Genomic DNA, 21463 nt, shown 5'->3' with positions numbered 1-21463 from the left:
CACTCGTTTTTTTTTTTTTTTAAAAAATTGAACGACTCTAATTTTCTGTGCAGTATCCAGAGTGGGCCTTGCGTGACCGTCGGTGGACGATGAGTCCCGCCACCGGCAGTGGCTGTGGAAGGATTTAGGCCCTGTTACGAATTGGGTCCTTAAAAAATAAGTACTTACTTGCAATTTTCAAGCTTAAAAATAGTAGGCTTACTGAAATAAAAAAATATACAATATGGATCTTATTTAATAGATTTCGATGAGATTTATCAAACCCTACAAAAAAAAATTAAAAAATTATTTTTGTAAGTCCATTATTTTTATGGTTGAAAATATGTCCTTATTTTTTACTTTTACAGTATTTGAGAAAGCGAAACGGGTCTTAAACTGGGACAGGTGAAGAACCAAAAGTTACTTACAGAAGGGGTGATAAGTGTAATATCAAGGCAAAGTTATCATTATACGGCATAAAGTTTTTTGTACCACAATGGAATATGTGGATGGAATTGTATTGTTTGACACATGATTCGACGTCAAGCACCGCAATGGTGTGGTTTGACTTTAAAATTTCAATTCCTCGACCTGCAAGCTGCAAGGGGTCAGTTATCATTACCTACGGGCCCACATAAGCGGTGCTTCATTGCACCGGTTAGAATTTGCCAAATATCAATACACTTTTTGCAAATATCAATGTGTATTTTACCTATTATCCTTCACCCTCAAAGTGGAGGTTAACATTTTTCTACATAAAACATGATTTTCTTGAATAAAAAAAATTAATTAATTAATAAAAAGCCCTAATCGATTAGTTGGCCGGAGTTAAATACTAAAATGGATCAATATGTCTAAAAAATGTTGACTGATGTGGGTGTTAAGAATGCATTTGGACTAAATTAATTGTTATTAAATTAGTTGGCCGGAGTTTTCTTTTCTTTTTGTATTTTGTCATAATTTTTACATCACATCATTCGTCTCGATAAGGGGAATCGAAATATTAGAAAAACACAGAAGAAAGTTGAAAAAAAATCCATATAAGACAATCCTAACGACACTATCTTTTTCATCTTTTTTGAATTTTTTTGTTTTTCAACTTTTGTTTATAATTTGATATACCTTTTCATCGAGACAAACAATTCATCCAAAAGAATTGACCCAAATCTACTAAAAATTAAGAGAAACTAACAAAAAGGCTTGGTTAAAGAAGATCAAAAAATTTAGGCCAAAGGGGCCTAATTTGTTGAACCCAAAAGATTAATAAAATAAAAAATGTACCATAATATGCTGCATATTACAAAGTTGGCTGGTTGACTTACAATTTAGCAAATAAATTAAACTTCGTTACCATTCTGATTAAATGGACCCCTACTCAGACTATCAAATCTTTATCCCGATTTAACCGGTAGTTATATTTTCATAGAGTAAATCAAAATACTTTTTGGGTACATACCAAGAAAAAATCAACATATTTTTTGGGTTAAGTACTGAGGTTCCAACAGGATGATCATATGGGAGGTGAAAATCCATGAATTTATTGTATACCCTCTTGACCTTCATAAAAAAAAAAAAAAAAAAGGTCCTGAGGTTTTCTTTCTCAAATTTTCCAGAACGATTGGACCCTGTTTAAGTGCCCACAAGATGAATGATTTGTTTGAGTTGTCACATTATTTATTCTTAGGTTTCATAACTTCAACGTATCATTACTTCCAATGTACTATAAAACATCCAAATATTATTTATATACTTTTTTTTCCTTCAAACCAAGTAATTATTCAATAACCAGATGTCCCATAGTGATTTTGTCTTCTGTTTTTTCACTTGATTGTAAAGTGTCCATAAACTTTGTAATGAATCTACAGAAGTGAGTCCTCTAAAGACTATGCAAACCAAACTTTTCTGGAATCTGAAATGCAAACATAATGCTCAGCATGAGGCTAATGCTCAACTCAATGTAGATGTTCTAGGCATTACACAAGTATCTGAAGAAGAGAGAGTTGGCATGACAAAGATTACCCTCATTTCTGCTTGCAGGAAAAAAATTAAAATTCAATGAAGTTTTCATACTTACAATGGCAACGAATTGCCCAAAAGGCTTATTAAGCTCATAGAATCAATGAATGTATCACCATTTCAAAATTTCTGACAAAAATGCTCACTCTTCCTTGGATGATGGTTGCTGCTGTGTAATTGAATTAGATGCCCCCTTAAGCTGCATTCTTCAACCTGAAAGTAGAGAAATCAGTTAGTTTTTAGGTACTAATAAGCAGATTTTATGGCAAAACTTAGCATTTCCATTCTTTTCCAGACTTATTAACTGAAACAACAAGAAGAAACACAATAACAATAATGCTGATGATAGAGGACTTCAACACAGTTCTTTCTAGAACCCAAACGAAAGAACCAGGGAAAAAAACACACAATGGAAACCTGTAAAACGACAGACTATGCTGTTAGCTAACCTGTATTAGTTTTGACAAGCCTTTTTGGACCAATGGACTTCAAAAAAAAAAATACAAATATTGCAACCATATATCAAAAGACGGAAAATTGAAAAGGATGAGTGATAAGGAAACCTGTGATGTGTATGTCTTAAACAACAGATGTCCACACTCTTCAACGAGAGCTCTTTCTCCACCGCTCACCCTCGCTAGTTCTGAAATAGAAGTATCCATTTCTTCAGCCTGCATTGAAGAATCCTCATTTCATGGGAAATCCAGATGCACAAAAATAGGGACATAAAAGTAGTCTATCTGCCAAATTCTTGATGTGGAGAACATCCTCAAAGCAAAACAACATTCAACCCTCCCTCTTGGTTCAGAAACTTCAAGTCCGATTAGATCATCATAATGTTACATAGTTATTTATCGTGCCTTTTACAGATAATGTTCTATAGTCTTCCATTAAAAGTTAGAATCTTGGAAAGGATATCATTTCACTGGTCTTTGTCTATGAACATACAAGCATAGAGAAAAATCCAATCGACTAATTGGAGTACAAAAATCCCTTCTATCCAACTTACCTTTGGCACAAAGTTTTGGATATGTGAACATATACTTTCTGTCATTTTTAATGCTGCATTCAAAGCCTCCCGCACTTCTTTTATATCAGCCTGAAACATAGTTATCTCACGGCTCAGTGATTGGCAAAAACCAGATGCAGAAATGTATAGAAATGCTGGCTCAAATAAACAAACACATCTACCTGCACATTTCCACCAACTGGAAGTTGGAGGGAGGCATTGACCAAAGCATCAATTACTCCTGATAAGGATGATAAATACTCCCCCTCCAAAGTGGACCATTCATCAAGATTTGGCATCTAAAATCAGAGCCACCAAAATTTGAGTCAAGAGTGGTAGAGTTGTTACATTGACATAAGGAGTCACAACCACAGGACTATCTATTTAGTATTTACCCAAAAAGTTGAAATCACTATCTTGAAAACACGTCATACTTGAAAAAAGGTTTAAATTGTTGGAAGAATCATCCAGAGCATATGCTACCATGAAAAATACTGGCACATTGACAGAGAAGGACCTGTTTTTATATTCACTGAAATGAGTATCTAACACGAGTAGGAATCAAAAGGAAGAAACTAATACGAGCTGACAACCATAATGCATGAAAAATATACCACACATTGCAATGCACACAAACCTAGATGTCTCCCACACATTGATCATGAGAAAAGAGGGCAAGCACACAACAGACCCTGTTTCAAAAGTCCATGCAAATTCATAAAGGAAAAGGGGGTTTGCTTCAAAAGCATTTGCTTGTCAATCAATGTAGCTCCAGAAATCAATTTTTGGCCCCTTCAGAAATTCTTAGATTAGTGCCAAAGAAAGTGAATAATGTCATACTTTACAAGTTAACCCTAGTGTTGTTTCTAAATGGAAATAAGAAGATCACTACTTGACTGACCAGCTGTATCTTTAGTTAAAATCTAATCTATAACAAATTCAAGAAAAAAAACAACTGTAAGAAGATTGCATCGTTAATAAAGTAATAGAATTTGTTAAAATACGATGCTTACATGAGCTTCAAGAATCGTGGATAGAGTTTGTGTTCGTTTCCATAGCCCAAGTTCGATCTGTTTCCTTTTCACAGCATCACACAGATTTGATATTTTGACTTGAAGAGAATAAAGATCTCTCTGCAGAATAAAACAAACAAGCATCACACAACAAGGCAAGGAGGCAAGTGTTAAAATGAAATGTATCTGTGGATGCCTTTTCTTTAGTACCCTTTCTTGCTTTGGGACTTGGTTCTTTCCTCACTCCAGTCATGCCATTTGTTCATGCGTTATCTTGGGATTATTCTGAAGTCTTTTCGTAATAGTAGTCAACCAAGGAAAATTTGTCCTTGAGTCAACACTCTACATATTCATCAACAGTTTCTAGACAGAAGTTCGACAAAATTCTAGACTCCAATTATCAAAAAACACTCTTTTGAAAGACAATATTAATTACTTTGAGATGCCAAGATCTTCTTATTTTCATTAAAGATATTAGTCAAAGACACCTCATCTTAAACTTGAAATCTTATCAATTTCAACTTTCAAGTTAGTAACGATTGCAGCATAGGATATGCTGAAAAATGAAGTGTAGTTGTTTTCCACACATGTTTTGGAGATTTTATACCTTGAAGACATTCTGAAGTTCTTCATACATTGCCTTCTTAATTTTTGTTCCTTTTTGTTCTTGTTTGTATGAATTTCGGTTGACTTCCAACTTTACAAAATTGTAGTATGTCAGATCCAAAATTGCATGCCTGTAGGTCTTTACAACTTTTGACACTGAACCATTGCAGTTTTTTTTTTTTTACAATGAACCATTGCAGTTGGACCTCTAATTCTTCACAATAGGCAATGGATATAGATTCAGCGGTTTTCTTTGTTAGGCAATTGCTAGCCACCAGAATTTTTTATTTTTTGTGCTAGATTTAGCACTTTTTGGAACTTAAATATACTCTCAAAATTTGGATATATTTGTTGCTGATCTCTTCTACAACAAACTCTACCGACCTATTCAATCTTTTACTCTCACGTATGCTTTTTTTTTTCTTGTCTGCAGTCTTAGTTTGAGGTTTTGCTTCCTTCTTAACTCTGGAGGCTTTTTCTCATTCTCTTGTGCTTAAACTCATGACAGCTGTTCACATACATTAGGATATTCCAGATTCTCTTCCTAATATTAGTCCAAGTAGAACTTGAAAGACCTTGACTCATCAAGTCTCTTTCTTCATTCTGATATTCCAGGTTTTGCTCTAAGAGCATCTCCAACCAAGCCTTCATTTCTCCGTATTGAGAAATTGTTGGCCTCCAACCATACTTGGCTTGGAGTTGATGTGAATAGTTACCTTCTTCATACTTACGTTTTGAATAAAAAATAGGAGTATTACTTTGTGTCTTCAATTTGAAGACTTGGGTTGGAGATGCTCTTAGAGGTTTTGAAATTTCAAATTCTCCTCCAACACACCTCTATAAATGAGTGACACATCATGCATTGCGTGCTTTATCACAATCCCGATAATTGAAAAATCACCCTAAGTAATCTGACTTCTTAAAGTTCTATGTTGAAATGATCTAAAAATAAAAAAACAATTAAGGCTATGAACCACATAGCATCAAATAGTAACAAACTAATAGGTTAACTCAATCACAATGAATACAGATGCAACAAACCTCAGTTTCCCTTCTCTGGGCATGCATGGAGGCCTCTGCCTTTGCATTTGCAAATCTCCACTGCAGGTGGTGGTTGTGAAGCAATTTCAGAGAATGCACCTGTTCTACATGACTTGAATCCTTCCTTCCCTTCTTCAAATCTCCTCCCGCCTTTGGGCACGGAAGCGGAGGCAGACAAAGGCTTCCCATCTTTCCAGAATTTCCCAAGGGTTTGGTGGGTTTTTCACCGGCTCTTCCAACAGTATGCAAGAGGGAGGAGGAATGTTCATAACTTGAGAGTGGCAAGTTAAGCGAACGGGAGCAAGGTGAAGAAGCAGAGAACTTGGACGAATTGCAGCCAATGGCATTATTACCCATAGTGCAACTTCTATCCCCCAACAATCTAGTGGACACATCCACCTCCGGTAACGAAGACCGCAACCTGCTGTCTTGCTGCACAACATCCTCCTCACTGTCAGAACCGAGGCCACAATCCGAAGAAGGGTTTGAAGGAGTGGGACATGTATCGTTTTCTCTTCCCAATGTACCCCCATTTCCATTACTATTACTAGCATGGGGATTGGGAGGAAGTTGAGCAGCATTGAACGAGGACGACATCATCCCACTCGATTGCAACAGCTTCGCAGCAGCCGTGGCAGTGGTAATGTTAATGCCCTTTTGGACAGTCCCCGATAGTCTAAACCTAGACGAAACAACCCTATGATCCGTGCCAGTACTAGTAGTGCTCACCGTAGGCGTGTCAGGTCTCGAGGGGGTGGTAAAATTTCCACCCCTTCGACGCAAGACCTCTGATTGCTGATGCTCAGATTTACCTCCATTGTTCTCCTTGAAAATTAGTTTAACCGAAGCACCTCGTTTATTATTCCTCTGTACAACTGACCCTTTAACACTATGGAGTCCTTTCAGTGGAGACTCCAAGCTCCTAGAGGTGTCAAGTTGTTGTATGTTGTTGTCATCCGCGGCACGACTCGACAAGGGCTCCGCGGCCTCTATCTCCTGCCCTCCTCCACCTCCTCCGCGTTGCCTCTGCGCGGATTTGGAGCGTTGCAGGGGCCGCGAGTGGATTTCAGGAGTTGGCATTGGAGTGTGCTTGGAGATGGGGGATTTGGGCACGTGATGATGGTTTTGGTGATGGTGAAGATCACCGGGAGAAGAGGGGACGATGGAAGACATGAACCTGGAGCTGACTTCCCTAACCCTAGGCCGCTGATGGCGACTGGGAGGGGGGGGTAGAGGAGGAACCGAATCCGCTACTGTAGGGGTAACTTGATCAGCTATCGAATCCTTCATTTTTGTGCCCAAGAAATATCAACGTGATGTGGGATTTGGTGCCCTAGTTTCAAGAAAAGCCCCTCCTACCTTGGAGTGAAACGATTGCTAGATCTGTGAGGGACGTTTGGATCGTGACTGTTACTCTGCTACAAACTAGGTAGAAAGAAACGAGCAGGGATTGGGGGAAATCCTGTACCTGGCGTAGTGTAGTGTCCCTCCCTGTGAATATGTCTGTGGAGGAAACGAACTGATGAGAGAGAGAGAGAGAGAGAGAGAGAGAGAGAAGAACTTGCGGAAACGCTAGCCGTTGCGTAGGTAAACGGCTCCCAACGGTTGCCTATTTCAAAATCAAGGAACTAAAAAGGAGGTGAAATTACACTTGTAACGCCTCGTAATTATAATAAATACAAAAAAGTGTATGGGCACAGACTTTTTTTCAGGAGGTAGCAAAATAACCGGCAAACCAAGAATTTAGTCCAAACCAAACCAATCCAAATAAATTGGTTTGTTTCAGTTTTTTAGTGATGTAGTTTGGTCCTGATTTTAAAAATTTAGACACTGTGTTAAATGATTTGGTCTGTGAATTTACGTTAACGATTTTGGTTTCAAACCGATTCGAACCGTATAAGACACACATGTATACTATAATTAATTTGCTTAGATACATTAAATTAAATTTTTAATCTAATTCTCCATTCCACCACGGTACCATCCTATTCTTTTACTTCCAAGTTTAATTCCCTAAACTTCTATATACGATAATCCATTCCTATAATTTCAATACATTAAACATACACAGCTTAGACTTAATTAAGGATCTATAGCACCCCTGTTTAATCCCTTAATCAATTGATTTTTCACTCTCTCGCTCGGTAACTAATTTTCTAATCTAATACTCTATTCCATGGCTATATTCCTTTGCTAATTACTACTAGTATTCTACTATTATTTAATTAGTTGATATTAGTGAGTTTTGATGATTTTAATATAACTAGCTAGTTTTAATAAGTTTTGGTAAGCAATTTTAAGTACTTCAAACAGTTTATAGGGATGATATACAATTTCAAGCGAGCTATGGTTTAAAATCGAAACCGAACCACCTTTTAATGGTTTGGATTGGTTTGGTTATATGAATTTTATGGGTTGGTTTGGTTCTCCAAATTCTTAATCCTTGATAGTGGTTTGGTACTTGGTTTACTATAAAACCGGACCAATTCGGTCCATGTTCACCCCTACTTTTTTCCCCCACCTAGGCACTTATTGTGTTTGATTTGAGACAAAGAGTATGGGCACTACGTGACAATATCCAGAGACGTGATGATATGGATGAGTTTTTACTAATTTTTTGGAACTTTCTATTTTCGAATTTTTGTACGTCTTTTTCTAAAAAAAATTTATTCATGTTTTATTTTATGAATTAATCATCCGTCTCAACGAGAGGAGTCTAAGAAGTTAAAAAAATATATGACCAAAAGCAAAAACAAGTTCTTCTCAAACAATTAGTGTCATCTTATATATGAATTTTTTTCAACTTCGGACAACATTTTCATACGTTTTGGATTTTTCTCGTGTCGAGATGAATGATTTATTTCAAAAATTACGGTCAAAAGCTAGACAAAAAGGACGAAAAGTAAAAAATACAAACAAAAAATAATAGACCAAAAATTTAGGAAAAACTCACCCTCAAATGATCTCTCATCCAATAAGGGAATCTGAAAGTGACTGTACGTTAGTTGAACCTAAAATATTGAGAAAGTCTAATGACACCGCATTTTTTACTTCATAGACACAGTGTGGTGACCCCACAAAAGACCATAGACACAAGTGTAGTGGGCTTTGTGTGGAACCCACCACATTTGTGTCTATGGAATAAAAAATGTGGTGTCAGTAGTATTACTCGTAAATAGTTCTTGCTCGAGTTTTCTCGGGTATTAACAATGCTACATACACACTACATTTGCAACCACACCCCCTCACATGCATGTGTGCCCCCAGCCCCACATGTATGAGAGGGGTGTGGTTGGATCTTTGCAAATGTGATCCATTGAGGCTATAGGCATGTTGGGAGGCCTCAGATTTCGTAAACCTGGAACTGCCACACCCGTTGTGGGAAAACTTGAATCAACATCCAACGGGACCCATACCATAAGGATCCACCGAGTTCAATTGGGAAAATTCAGACTAACCTTTGTTGGCAAGGGAACGGAAGAATTGTCTTCTCTTGGGAATGCATAAAATGGTAAATAACGGCAGAGATTGAATGCAACTTTCTGCATTCCCTTCGAACCTCAGAGTTTTGCTAGTCACATCAGCTTAAGGCAATGCCCTTGGCAGGAATAGGCACAAGAAGAGCCCTGAGCTTCACCTCATTCAAGACTGACTGCGGCTAATACTTCTTTCTTTCCCACAGAGTTCGAGGCTAAAACAGAAAGATGAAAAACGAAGAAGAATGTGAACAAAGAGACATGCTCTATTTAACCAAGATCTCAGATCTTCAACCATATCGAAATTTTGAACACATCAGGGGAAAATGTAGACTATGTAGTCATACTAATACAGAGTTAAATCTGATACAGAGCTACACTTTCTTTTATCATCCAATCCAGTTTTCTTTATCGTGTACAAAAGTTAGATTAGATATGATGCACAGACATTTGATGGCCTACACTAAAAACGGCTTCTAATCTCTGTAACTCCTAGAGTAGTGTAATCGTATATCTCTCGCGTAATGAAGGCCAACTGCAATGACTTTAGGTGAATAGCTACACCACGAAACCTCCAGCTCAGATACTGCCGACCACTTTGTAGTGTTCTGCTTAGAATTTATTTAATTCAGTAGCAAGAGGTCTTTCACATTAACTGCCACCTTGAGTGTCAGCGATGTCCACTGAAACTTTCTCGTCTAGAACTGGGCATTAGCTCATCTGTCAAACAAGAAGAAAGTTGAATTTGTAAACATAATGACAAGATGTCTAGTTAGTTTCCAGGAAATAAGAGACCAAAAAAGAGGAAATTATGGTTATCTGTCTCAAATGGAATTTGGTATATAGACTTAATTTTGTGCGCGTGCAAGTAGAATTGTCTAATTCCCATGCCCAAGGATCCAGAACAACTTAACCGTAAGAAAATCAAGGAAGATCAAAATAGTATAGCCACAAGAAAAAATCAAAATACCAGGAAATAACCGATCCTTCTCCTTTCCTCCTATGTTCTGTTGATTCATGGTTCTTACAACAACTCATCTTCTTAATCCTATGCCAACCCTCTTCTCTCTTTGTGGATTCTCACCTTATGAGCTATTTGCTAGAGTTCCTAATTACTGTCAACTATGGCTTTGTTCGGTTGCCAATTTAGTTTTAGTTTTAGTTTTGTTTCCAATCATTATCCTATATATTTCTCCAATCATTATCCTATATCTCTAATTATTAATTTCATTTCTCTCTCTCTCTCTCTCCAATCATTACCCCTATCTCCAATCATTACCCTATTTCTCTCTCCACCCACTACCAAAACAAAACTAAACTAAACTACCAACCAAACACAACCTATGTCTTTTGTTCAACTGCCATCTTCCTAAGACGATAGCACAGTAAGTTTCCGGTCTCTTGTCATTTTGGGTTGTGGTGTTCAGCAGAAAGGGTAAGTGTTGTGATATTGTTTCCAAAATTGTAGTATTTATCTTGTCATGTTGTGTTTCTTGAGTGGATCCAATGGTTTACTCTTCCTTGTAAAACTGCTTCTACTTCCAAAGAGAATTTTATTAACATTGACCTACTCCTTGTTCATGTGTCTTGGGAGGAATTTATTTCAACCCTCAACGTTTCTGAACTTCCTTTTGCAATTAGAGTTTCTCCCACGTCTTGTTCCTTAGATGTCCTCTTCCTCGCCTTGGCTTATTCTCACTGGAAAGTTCTCCCTACAGTGTGCAAGTACCCACCAGCTCAGGCACCCCCTTCTCTACTTGTAACGATATTTGATCGACCAGCAAGACAACCTCGCCTCAATAGCTAGCTTTTGGAGTCGAGTTATCCATTAGACCAGGTAACATAGTATTAGAGCTCAAGTTAGGATAGGTCTCAAGGTTGTCTCTTCATTTGCATTTCTCTTCATTTTCAAAGTGCATGATGAAAGTATTCAAGCTCAAGTTAGGAGAGGTATTGACGTCAAGTCTCTTTGTTTGCATTTATTTCTTTTCTTTTCTTTTTCAAAGTACGTGGATGTTAAAATTTCCACGTGCAAGCCGTAGTTGCCTGCAAGGTAGGCTATTGCATAGCTTGATACATAGTGGGAACAAACTCATAATAGCTTAAGCTTTTGGGAATTTTTTTTTATAGTTCTAGCAGAGTTTGCAGTGTGAAAATAAGTTGTCTTGAATCTCATGTTGGTATGGAGGTCAAAATGGCGATTTGATGGTGGCAGAGTTGTACAAAAATTCCAAAATAACTTGTATCTCTATTCAGGAAAGAAGTGCAAGACCCCTATAGAGCCAATTCGCACCCTGACCCCTTTCCAGCCTTGTGAAAGCAATTTTATCAGCTTGCAGAATAAAGGTTAGTTACTGAGGTTTCACTCTATAAATAGTTTATTGACTCCAATTTTGCACCGAGATTTTATCTTACCTTGCTCTTCTTCTTCAGCCCCACTTTGCGTGGTAAAGAAAGGGGTGAGGTAGTTCCTATCTAATGCTGTGAAGGATGCCGTGCTGCAGGAAGAATCAAAGCTAGATTTATCAAGAAACCAATGGAAAAAAGGTCTGTCTAGAAGAGCCCCATTTGAGGACAGGTTGTCATACCTTTTGTGAAATTCTTTGAGTTTCATCTTAAACCTGTTCCCAGACGATGAATCCACATCATACGAAGGGGCTATATACCCATTGTTCCCTTCAAAGCTCTGACAGTAAATTGGAAGCAGAGAAAAAGAGTGAGATCACCAATAATCATTTTAATCACATTTCTTCCCAACTATTTGATCCATAAACATGAAGATATGAGAGATGCTTCATACAGTGAAAGGACAGAAGTGTGACAATGCATATGCAATCAATTCTTGCTAAGGAAAGTATCTAAGAACGGTGAGCAGGTTTTCATTTTCCCTCTTCCTCTTTCTTCTTCACGCCTGCGTGCCCTTCTTTCCCTATAGGTTTTCCTTGGGAAAATCCCAGTCCTAATCTAAGTTTGGTATAATCTCGGTCCTGGGAAGTTGTTAGGATTTGTCCTAATCTAGTTTGCATAGTTGGGAGTCGAGGAAGTACAACCCTTGACCAATTTCAAGATATGACGGAAATATTTGGAGATACGAGTGGAGTATAGCGGAGAAAACGGATCTTTCCTTTTATTAATTTAGCTACATGATGTATAGGGCCTTTTTATCCTGGATTTTCTTTTATACACGGGTGACATACCTTGATGACTTTCCTATAAATTTCTTGATCATCTAAAACAAAAAACTATCACACCAATAATCCAAATTCCATACTAGAGATAGAAAGAATAATAGGAAGATAAAAAAAAGGATGAGAATATAGCGCAATATTTGGCATTTCAAAAACAAATTTGACACAAGGGTACAATAACACAAGTTGTGCCCCGTTTAAAAACACTTGTGAACCTGTAAAAACTCTCTATTAATATCAGTGACATGAATTCAAGCAAGAAACTTGGGCTCAGCTTTGACAACTTGTTTGATGACTTGGACAAACTGCGAGTGATCTCAAAACCCTGACCGAACGATTTAACTGAACCAATTTGAACCACTCGTGGACTTGACTCGGTTGGCTCAAATACTCATGATGACTGCTGGTGATAGGCATGTATAAGTCTACGGCAATTTTATTGGTGCACATAGAAGTTTTTGATTAACTACTAGGATGCATCCCCTCAATATCCAGCGAAGAGGTGGGTTGTTTGGTTGTGCTCACTGTTTCAAGTTTACCAGTTTTCATTTGCACAAAGGGTACTTTCAGAATTAGCATGGGATTTTGCCACCCAAATCAGATAGGGATCAGTAAAATAACATCTTTTCCTGGAATAACAACATAGATACCTGATTTCTTCCCCAACTCATGCACGTGTGTTTAGCATTAATCAAACCAGTGATCAGGAATAACACATTCAGGGAAAGTCATTAGAACACACTTTCCAAGAAAAGAAGACCCAGATTGTGAAGTGTCAGTATTGTAATAGTAATCTCACAAAAAATTTACGTGACATATAATAGGCACTGGAAGACTTGAAAATTCTCATAGAAGAAGCGTGATAGTAAGTAGACAATGGAAAGATGTGTGGGAAATAGGCTCATGCCAAAGGGTGATTTCGAGGGAAACCATTTATCTCGATGCAGATAGACGAGCAAGACTTTCCGCGTGAAATTTTTGAACAAGGTTTACTAACAGTTATGCGTCAGTCCATTGGTAATGGAACATATGGAACTAACAAGTGATATTTCCAAAACTTACTTCACCCACAGGGCTATCACGACCATCTCCTACAACTTTTAGAGCTTCCAGCATGGTACCTGTTGATCCTCCAATCAATAAAACCTGCAACATGGCTTATAAGGTTACGAAAAAATGAGGCAACAACAAAGGACAACCAAAATAGTCGAAAGCCCTGTTCATAGCACCAAACAAAGGAGAATTGCATTAAGTCATAAAGTAGCCCAAGTAGGTAACTCCTTTTGTCCAATCACCAGTGTTTAAAAAGTCAGTCTAGGCAGCAGAGTAGTTGGCACCTAGGTGCTAGGTGGGGTTCCAACACCTAGACTAAAATTGGTCTAGGCGCCAATTAGTCGGCCACTAGGCTCCCCTCTAGCACCCAACTAGTGCCTAGCGATTTTTAGAACACTGCCAAGTGCCAATCACGTCTACAGATTGTGTGCATGGATTACACCATAAAGTCAATAACTTGTGTTTCCAACGTAATGAACTTTGCACTTCCATAGTTCATCCAATGCTCTTTCAAACATGATGAGCATTGCACTTCCATAGTTCCTCCGATGCTCTGATGTCTAGATCTTTTTTAAAGGGAAAATACATATCTAGCTTCAAGACAACGTCCAATTCTAGAAAGAACTGCAATTTTCAAGGGACATCCATAACCGCTTGCTAATTACCATTACCCGAGAATCAATAGGTGGCCTTCAAATTGCTTGCATGTCAAGGAATAAGTATTTTCTAGTAGACATGAATAAAGAGAGTTCGTTCTATTATAGGTATAACTTGATGTAAGAGATGTATCTCAACCCAACTCAGTAGAACTAAAGAATTTTATTTTATGTTTCCAATAACTCTCAGTCAATTACATAGATATAGTCTTATAGATCCAAGCCATATCATCTGTCATTTCAGGGCAATTATATCCTCACAATCTCCATGCACATCTTTCTAGGCCTTCATCTTGTTCTACGGATAAGTTCTGCCTGAATCATATCACTCGGCAATCCCTAATAACATTGTTTCGTCACCATTGCATATAGTTGTGAGCTGACAAATTTCACAAGATATTTGGTCGTTAGCTGGATTGTAGGATACCCATCCAGAAATTATTGCCCTTTCCAAAAGTAACAAACACAAAGCCTTAATTTCTGATGTTGTAAGTTATTGAATAAATATCTGATGAGTCACATTGGATTGATTTCAACCCACAAAGGGTGTTGATCATGCATCATGCCCATAAACAAGGAGCATCTATAAGGCTTTTGATATACCAGATAGCAAGCTAGGCTGCATACCGTCAAAACAACTATAGCCGTGGTTGCTGTGAATATTGTCTGACCGTGCCCTTCTGGGAGATCATGAACTGATTGCAGGGCAAGGGCAAAAGCCATAGCCCCTCTGAGTCCTGTTTAACCACATAAAAGTGACAGCACCATTGGAAACGAAACCAACTTAAAGGATTAACGACATCTGATCCACTTACCACTATACCAAAGTGCTTTCTGATGTTTTAAAGGTATCTGTCGCTGTTCAGGTCGAACCAAATTCACTAGATATGCACAAGAGAAGACATTTACCGCCCTTCACAGAACAATTACAAATCTGTGTTAGCAATTCCATAGACATAACCCCAAATATCATCCACGTATTGCAAGTGCATCCTGAGTATGGCAAATAACAAAGCAGCTGATGTGCATTGAAATGACAAGATTACCAGGAAGCATAGGACAAGCAATCTAATACGCCTAAGACAATCAGAGTTCAAAAAATTAGCTAAAGGATAATCATACCTTGCAACTCCAATGAATAACTGAGAGATCATGAAGCAAGTTAAGAAATGTCAATGTTAAATTTCCATAGAAGAAAAAAAGGAAAAGACATCATTGTGTTTAAAATCAGACTACTGGCTGAAGGATACAATAGAAAAAAAGATGAATCCAACGTGTGACCAACTATGCTGTTCCATGGCAATGTCAAATCCCATGTAAATAAATCTGCAGAAAAGGGAAAAACATAAGATGGTGTGCCAGAAGCAGTGAAAGAACAAGGCAGATTACCCTATGTAAATAATTGGATGCAAACTTACATAAATGTTTCTGCCAATGATGAGATCAGATGAAAAAATGCAGACACAAATCGCTGAGAATTGTCTGACAAATTGGAGAATGTGTAGTGCTTCATAACCTAAAACAGAACATAACCAATTACTCACCACATGATTGGTAACTACATTTGAAAATCATGTATAACCAATAATCACTTACGATTCCAGTGAACAATATCGATACAATACCAGAAAGGCCAAGGCCTTCAGCTAGCATGTACCTGGAAAGGAGGAGAAGGTTGTACACATTAAGATGCATGCTGAGAACCAGAAGCAGCTGAAATCAATTTCACATGACAAGACAAAGAAGGCCTCGTAGAGCTTACGAGAAATAGGGGAAAAGGACAAAAAGGCAGCACTCCAAGTTTTGAAGACTGCACAGAAAATGTCAAAACAATACATCGATAAATCCATGGATTAAATGCAAACTTCAAGAAGAAAAGAGAGAAATATGTGCAGTACTCACTTGTCAATATCTAAACCTGCATACTTAAAAAGGTTCTGGGAGGTTAAGGGATCACTGACATTCTAAGAACACAAGTAGACTGATTAAGAAAACTAAATGTAGAAGAATTAGTAAGTTAAAAGGATATCAAAGCAGAAGTAAATCCAACTCCAACACCTGCAAAACAGAAGCATGCTTGTAAGTAATCTCAAGTTTCAGACATAATAAAAAGAGATGGCAGATTGGTTTATTTGCAACAGATCTTGAAAGGAAACACATGCCCAACTAACAGTATTTATAGCACCCTTTCTTCCACCTGCGAAGGATGGAGGAGGTATAGAGGGAAAGAAGCGTCAAAAGGGTCATCCTACTGAAGAATCTCTAACTCCTGGGTGACTGAATCAGAGAGCATGTAATTCTCAAATGAATTCTTCTCTCGTGTTGGAGAAATATGCAACTCAAGAAAAGAAAGGTTCTATTCTTGTTCCAAGGCTATATTGTCACTGGTCAAGCCTTAATTAAGATAGCAAATGAGGTTCAAGCAAAAGACTCCTTAACTAAAAAGGCAAGACATCTCAGGAGGAGTAGAACGTTGCCACAACATCGGAGGCATTTGCTTTGACAGAGATTAGTTTGGGAAAACGGATTCATGGAGCCAAGGCCACCTAATTGTCACAAGGCTTTGGTTTGTTTCTGTGTGCCATGCACAAAAGAAGAAAAATAAAACCTGATATCCTCTATCAGTCATAACGACTAACACGGAAACCAAGCTTTCTTGTCATCCATAACAAAGAAGTTAAATTATCCCATTTTCATACTTTTAGTAGTAAGGCCATCATATAGTTAAAGTTAACCTGCTGACAATGAGCCAACAAAGGTCTCAAGAAATCTGACAATGACTACGATGAAATTCTGTCCAGAAGAATGGCTTCTTACCAATGACATTGTCCTACAAAACAATAAATTGCTTGAATTAGAACTAGAAGTACAAAGGATACACAAATTTGTGTGGCCACCTTACATACCTATACAAGGAGATTGCCATCTTCCGGTTGTACATACAAAAGGATAAAGTTCCGAGTTAACATACATTATAAGAAAAAACATACTGTACATTATAAGCAAAAGTACCGTGAAATAAAAAGAAGAATCTGAATAGAAGCAAGTAAAAACTTACTGCATCGTTCAAAACAGATTCCCCGAAGACCAAGGCATAAAGGTTCATGTCTGTGCCAAGTTCCTACAGTATGTAATGTCAAGTGAATTTGACTTTGATTTGAGGAAAATGAATTGTCACAATGATGTCAAACAGTAGATATATTTTCTCCAACACTGCTCAGCAAACAGTAAAGGAACTCAAGAAAGTAGCAACAATTGCTCGATCAAGAAATGATATCTACACATTTGGACACTAATTACAACTATCACTCAGCTTACTTTGACTGAACCTCACTACTATTGAGATACAATATAACCAAGAAATAACTAAGAATTAAGGAGTAAAAGATGGGTGAAGGATCATTAGTTATTGAGAAGAAAAACTTGGATCCTCGCAATCACTTGAACTAAAGAACAAAGTGAAGAAGTTGTGAATAAAAAAGGAGTTCAACTTTCCCCTTGTGTTAATCTGTACTCAAAGTTTATTCAATATTTTCTCCCATTAGTTTTAATTTATTGGTATTTTCTCCTAATTGCTACATTCTTGACAGTTTATTCAATATTTTCTCCTAATTAGTGTTAATCGCTTTTACTTTCATCATTTACATAATCTTGAAAACTAATCTGTAATAACCTCGAAATGACAAAGATGACCGATTCACTAAAAGCGAATAAGGCCAGCTAAGAATAAGGTTCATACTGTGTTTGCAATTGCGATGAGAGAGGGGCGACTGAAAAAGGTTATGAGATTAGTTGGGAGGTATGAAAATGAATGTTCAAATGCAGCTAGCTCATCAATAATCGTTTGTACAAAGCTAGCCAAATTTCTGTACTGTGGTTTGGGGTAGAAACTGATGGAATTAAATTGAAAAACCCAGTGCAGAGAGTTGTTTGGGTTTCATTTAAAGACCCAAGTGACACAACTAGAGGGCAGCCAATGAGCAAGGGGAAGTACACATTATCTGGAAGAAAATTAAAAAACAGCAGCCCCCGAAAAAAATTATTGACCTTACACAAATGAAACTCATGTCAGCATGATTTAAGCACATTGAACAACTGTAACCCCTATTTCGCATATCTTTCTTCTCCTTTTGGAATCTACACATCATCTTTGTAAATAATATACTTCAAAATAAGCAAATCCCCATAGCTCGCTATATATCAGCATTCAACAGCTTGAACTGTTCCTGAATCAGTTTCATCCTAAAGAATTATTCATCACAGACTATGAAGCATGGATACTCTATTTTGGCCTCCGTATCACATATCGGATACCGATACTCTCCGCTACGTTTTTTAAAGTATCATACTTTTAGAAATATTTTTTTGGTATCCCAATACATTTCGGATACGCACGGATACGTGTTGGATATGCTCGGATACGTTTTGGATACGTGCAAGGGTAAATATGTTATTACTTAAAATATATGGGTTAAAATAATTGCAGTTAGAACTATATTTTTCTTTTTCCCCCACCAATGGACACTAGAAACACACGGACGATATCCTCTCTTTCGTCTCTCATCTCCCTTGACAACCTTGTAAGTGTCTCTCACTCTCTCTCTTCTCTTTTCTCTCTCGTCTCTCATCTCTCTCTCGTTGTGTGTATGTATATATATAAGTAGATGTAAATATATCTCTCTCGGCATGTGAAATGGTGAACTTGTGTAATAGAAAACTTTAATCATTAATGAAATTTTAGAAATTAAAAATTATATATATAATATATATTTTATTTACTTTTGTATTCAACGTATCGTATCCTTCTTTTTTGGAAAAATCACGTATCCGCGTATCCGTATCCCATCATGTCCGTATCCTGTATCCGTATCCGTGCTTCTTAGATCACAGATAAGCCTTTTTGTTGTCTTCAGCAACTTCAATGACCTAGGAAACAATGTTCATGAATGCGATAATGGAAGATACGTGACCAAAGTAAATGCCTCTTCAAAGAAAAGGGATCCAGTGAGTCAATAACACCATCAACTACTTTTGTACCCATGACTTCAAACTTGGGGGGAAATATACGATGACATTTCCAGTTGAAGTATTATCTTTTAGTGATATTTTTCTACATGTCTCAAGTCATATAAGATGCATGGGTCGAATCTAACAAAACCAAGTCATGGTAAAATATATTCTGATGGTTAATATTGAGCAAAAAATCACCTGAAATATGGACAGAACTGTGACAGGATCTGTAGCTGATATAAGAGCACCAAACATCAGACATTCGACAAATGGAAGTCTGTACATGAGGTATGTCAAACCACCAAGGTAACTGAAACAGGAGGCATTCAAAGGGAATAATTATCTTGTTAGGCCAAACCCTAAGATTGCAATCAAGAGGATGAGGAAAGTGAATACAGAGCAATACTCACACAAGAACACCTGTGACAACAGAAGCTATGAACGTTCCTAGGATTGCAAATGTTACAATGGCCCCAAAGTTTGAGAAGAAAGGTTTCTACACAGAAGCAGATCACAATACAGAAATTAAAATGCATAGCAGTTTGTATGCATGAACTGTAAGTATCTCCTTTTGTATAAGGATCCATCAAATGGGAATATCAAAGAAAGAAAATCACGAAAACTTACGGGGGCTAAACTGAATCCTGACTGAGTAAGCACAAAAAAGGTCAAGAAAAACAATTCGAAAGAAGCCAATTAACAATAAAACAATAATGGCAATGAGTTTCCAGACTCTAGAAAACTATTAGAAAATGGCAACTCAAGGCAAGAAAATCATTGACCAAAGTCCGGTGTATGGATATAATATAATTGGAGGCAGCAAAAAGAGGAAGAAAAACTCCTCATGGAAGTTAAACCATGTCCTGCAATACAGAAATAGAAACCAAAAGTTTATTAACAAGTTGAGATAATAAAATTTGGAATATATAACCAAAAGAGAAGAAAAGGCGCCTGCTTTATCCGTAAAGTATACATTTCTCTGAAATGAAACAAGGTAGTGACCTGATGTTAGTTTCCGTGTCTGAGATGTTAGCAAGCCCACCCACAATTAGACCTGAAAGAAATAATATGAACAGGAGGTCAAGGTACTTGCAATCATAATACGAGGGAAAGGAAATTAGATACTACACAATAAAAGTCACAACTCAATCAATGAAACCCATAAATACATAATAAAACCAATTTTACTAGAATGGTACCCTAAACATGTAATAGTGTCTGAAAAGGAAAACAAACATAAGGCTTTTTACGACACAATTAAATTAATCAAAACCTGTAATAATTTGGAATTTTTAGTAGAATGGTAACACAAATATCTATACTTTCCAAAAGGAAAATACTATAAGGTTTTTACGACACAATTCAAAGAACCAAACCCATACCACAAAGGCATTTTAGTAGAACTGCAACATGAACATCTATAGCTTCCCAGAAGGAAAATGAAAATGAGGGTTCTTACGACACCATTCAATGAATCCTACCCGTAATAAAAAATAAAAAATAAAAGGAATTTTAGTAGAATCGTGACATAAACATGAAAATAAGAACAAGGGCTTTTACCACACAATTCAGCGAATCAAACACGTAATAATACAAAGGAATTGTAGTAAGTAGAATGGCCAGATAAACATGAAAAATTTCTCTGAAAGTGAAAAGAAAAAAAGGGTTTTTTTTTTTTATCGTACCGATCAAAAGCGAGGCGCTGGCTTCGGGGAGGTAATAGAATCTGTGACGGCGCAAGACGTGGCCAAGTACGAAGGAGAGAACGAGCATCATGATCTGAAGAAGGATGCCCACGCCGGCCGCTTGTTGCTCTTTACCGGGACTCCCCCGTGGGTCCGACGGAGAAATCTGCAGCAGTTCCACTTCTTCCATGCCCATTACGACAGACAACTGCTCAATCACTCCGCCCAGTATCTACGCCTCCGACTTCTTCCCTCTTCACGACTCTTCTTCTTCTTCTTCTTCTTCTTTCTCACGCTTTCGTTTTACCAGGTGCTGTTAGTTAATTTCAGCGACTTCAGAAAATAGGATTAATCATTCTATTCAGGGTGACTTTTCCGATCAAAAAAAGAAAAAAAATCTTGAGGGTAAATTTGGATCCCGTTTAAAGAAAAGGGTGAGTTTCGACATTCGTATAGTAATTAATTATTATTCTTATTCTTATAGTCAACAGGTGTTATTGGTGTTTAGAAGTAGTAATTTTAAAAAAAATTTGCTGATAAAATTTTAAGAATTAGTTATTTTTAGGGATCGAAAAAGATTTTGAATTTTTGAGGAAAATTTTTGGGGAAATTTTTTTTGAATTTTTTAGGGAAATTTTTTTCTCGTTTCAGCCTTTCGTTTCGTTTTTTAAATTTTATTTGTTAAGACTAATAAATAATCAAGAAAATTTTACACGAAACAAAAACTCAAA

At 37.2% G+C, this 21463-nt stretch overlaps 2 protein-coding genes across 2 annotated transcripts; both read right to left on the bottom strand.

Moving 5' to 3' along the window:
• Positions 1-1902: 1902 nt before the first annotated feature.
• LOC131313343 (QWRF motif-containing protein 6-like) lies at positions 1903-7247 on the bottom strand. The gene is made up of 6 exons (XM_058341605.1): positions 5665-7247; positions 4018-4137; positions 3187-3303; positions 3005-3094; positions 2559-2666; positions 1903-2208 (listed from the first exon to the last, which is right to left on the bottom strand). The coding sequence occupies exons 1-6, from the start codon at positions 6952-6954 to the stop codon at positions 2116-2118; spliced, it is 1818 nt and encodes a 605-aa protein (XP_058197588.1). The 5' UTR covers positions 6955-7247; the 3' UTR covers positions 1903-2115.
• Positions 7248-9388: 2141 nt separating this feature from the next.
• Positions 9389-21078, bottom strand: LOC131313344 (sodium/hydrogen exchanger 6-like). The gene is made up of 22 exons (XM_058341607.1): positions 20733-21078; positions 20050-20101; positions 19851-19910; positions 19675-19699; positions 19458-19543; positions 19246-19357; positions 17096-17158; positions 16944-16963; positions 16773-16867; positions 16067-16095; positions 15940-15971; positions 15800-15847; positions 15634-15694; positions 15456-15553; positions 15288-15363; positions 15160-15179; positions 14853-14950; positions 14665-14774; positions 13391-13474; positions 11729-11826; positions 11556-11638; positions 9389-9860 (listed from the first exon to the last, which is right to left on the bottom strand). The coding sequence occupies exons 1-22, from the start codon at positions 20926-20928 to the stop codon at positions 9811-9813; spliced, it is 1596 nt and encodes a 531-aa protein (XP_058197590.1). The 5' UTR covers positions 20929-21078; the 3' UTR covers positions 9389-9810.
• Positions 21079-21463: the final 385 nt, after the last annotated feature.

This window comes from Rhododendron vialii, chromosome 13a (assembly GCF_030253575.1).
Source record: "Rhododendron vialii isolate Sample 1 chromosome 13a, ASM3025357v1".
NCBI lineage: Eukaryota > Viridiplantae > Streptophyta > Magnoliopsida > Ericales > Ericaceae > Rhododendron > Rhododendron vialii.
Note: the sequence above shows the minus strand (reverse complement) of the source record. Positions and strands in the feature narration are given on the sequence as shown.

What these genes read in the sequence shown, in the direction of transcription:
- LOC131313343 (XM_058341605.1), bottom strand. Translation starts at nt 6,954, where the DNA reads ATGAAGGATTCGATAGCTGATCAAGTTACCCCTACAGTAGCGGATTCG. An exon ending in CCCAGAGAAGGGAAACTGAG is followed by an intron (nt 4,138 to 5,664) that starts GTTTGTTGCATC and finishes TTTATTCTGCAG; the next exon opens with AGAGATCTTTATTCTCTTCA. An exon ending in CCACGATTCTTGAAGCTCAT is followed by an intron (nt 3,304 to 4,017) that starts GTAAGCATCGTA and finishes CTCTGATTTTAG; the next exon opens with ATGCCAAATCTTGATGAATG.
- LOC131313344 (XM_058341607.1), bottom strand. Translation starts at nt 20,928, where the DNA reads ATGGGCATGGAAGAAGTGGAACTGCTGCAGATTTCTCCGTCGGACCCA. An exon ending in TTATTCATTGGAGTTGCAAG is followed by an intron (nt 14,951 to 15,159) that starts GTATGATTATCC and finishes TGTTCTGTGAAG; the next exon opens with GGCGGTAAATGTCTTCTCTT. An exon ending in GTGATAGCCCTGTGGGTGAA is followed by an intron (nt 11,827 to 13,390) that starts GTAAGTTTTGGA and finishes ATTTACTGTCAG; the next exon opens with AGCTTTGAAGGGAACAATGG.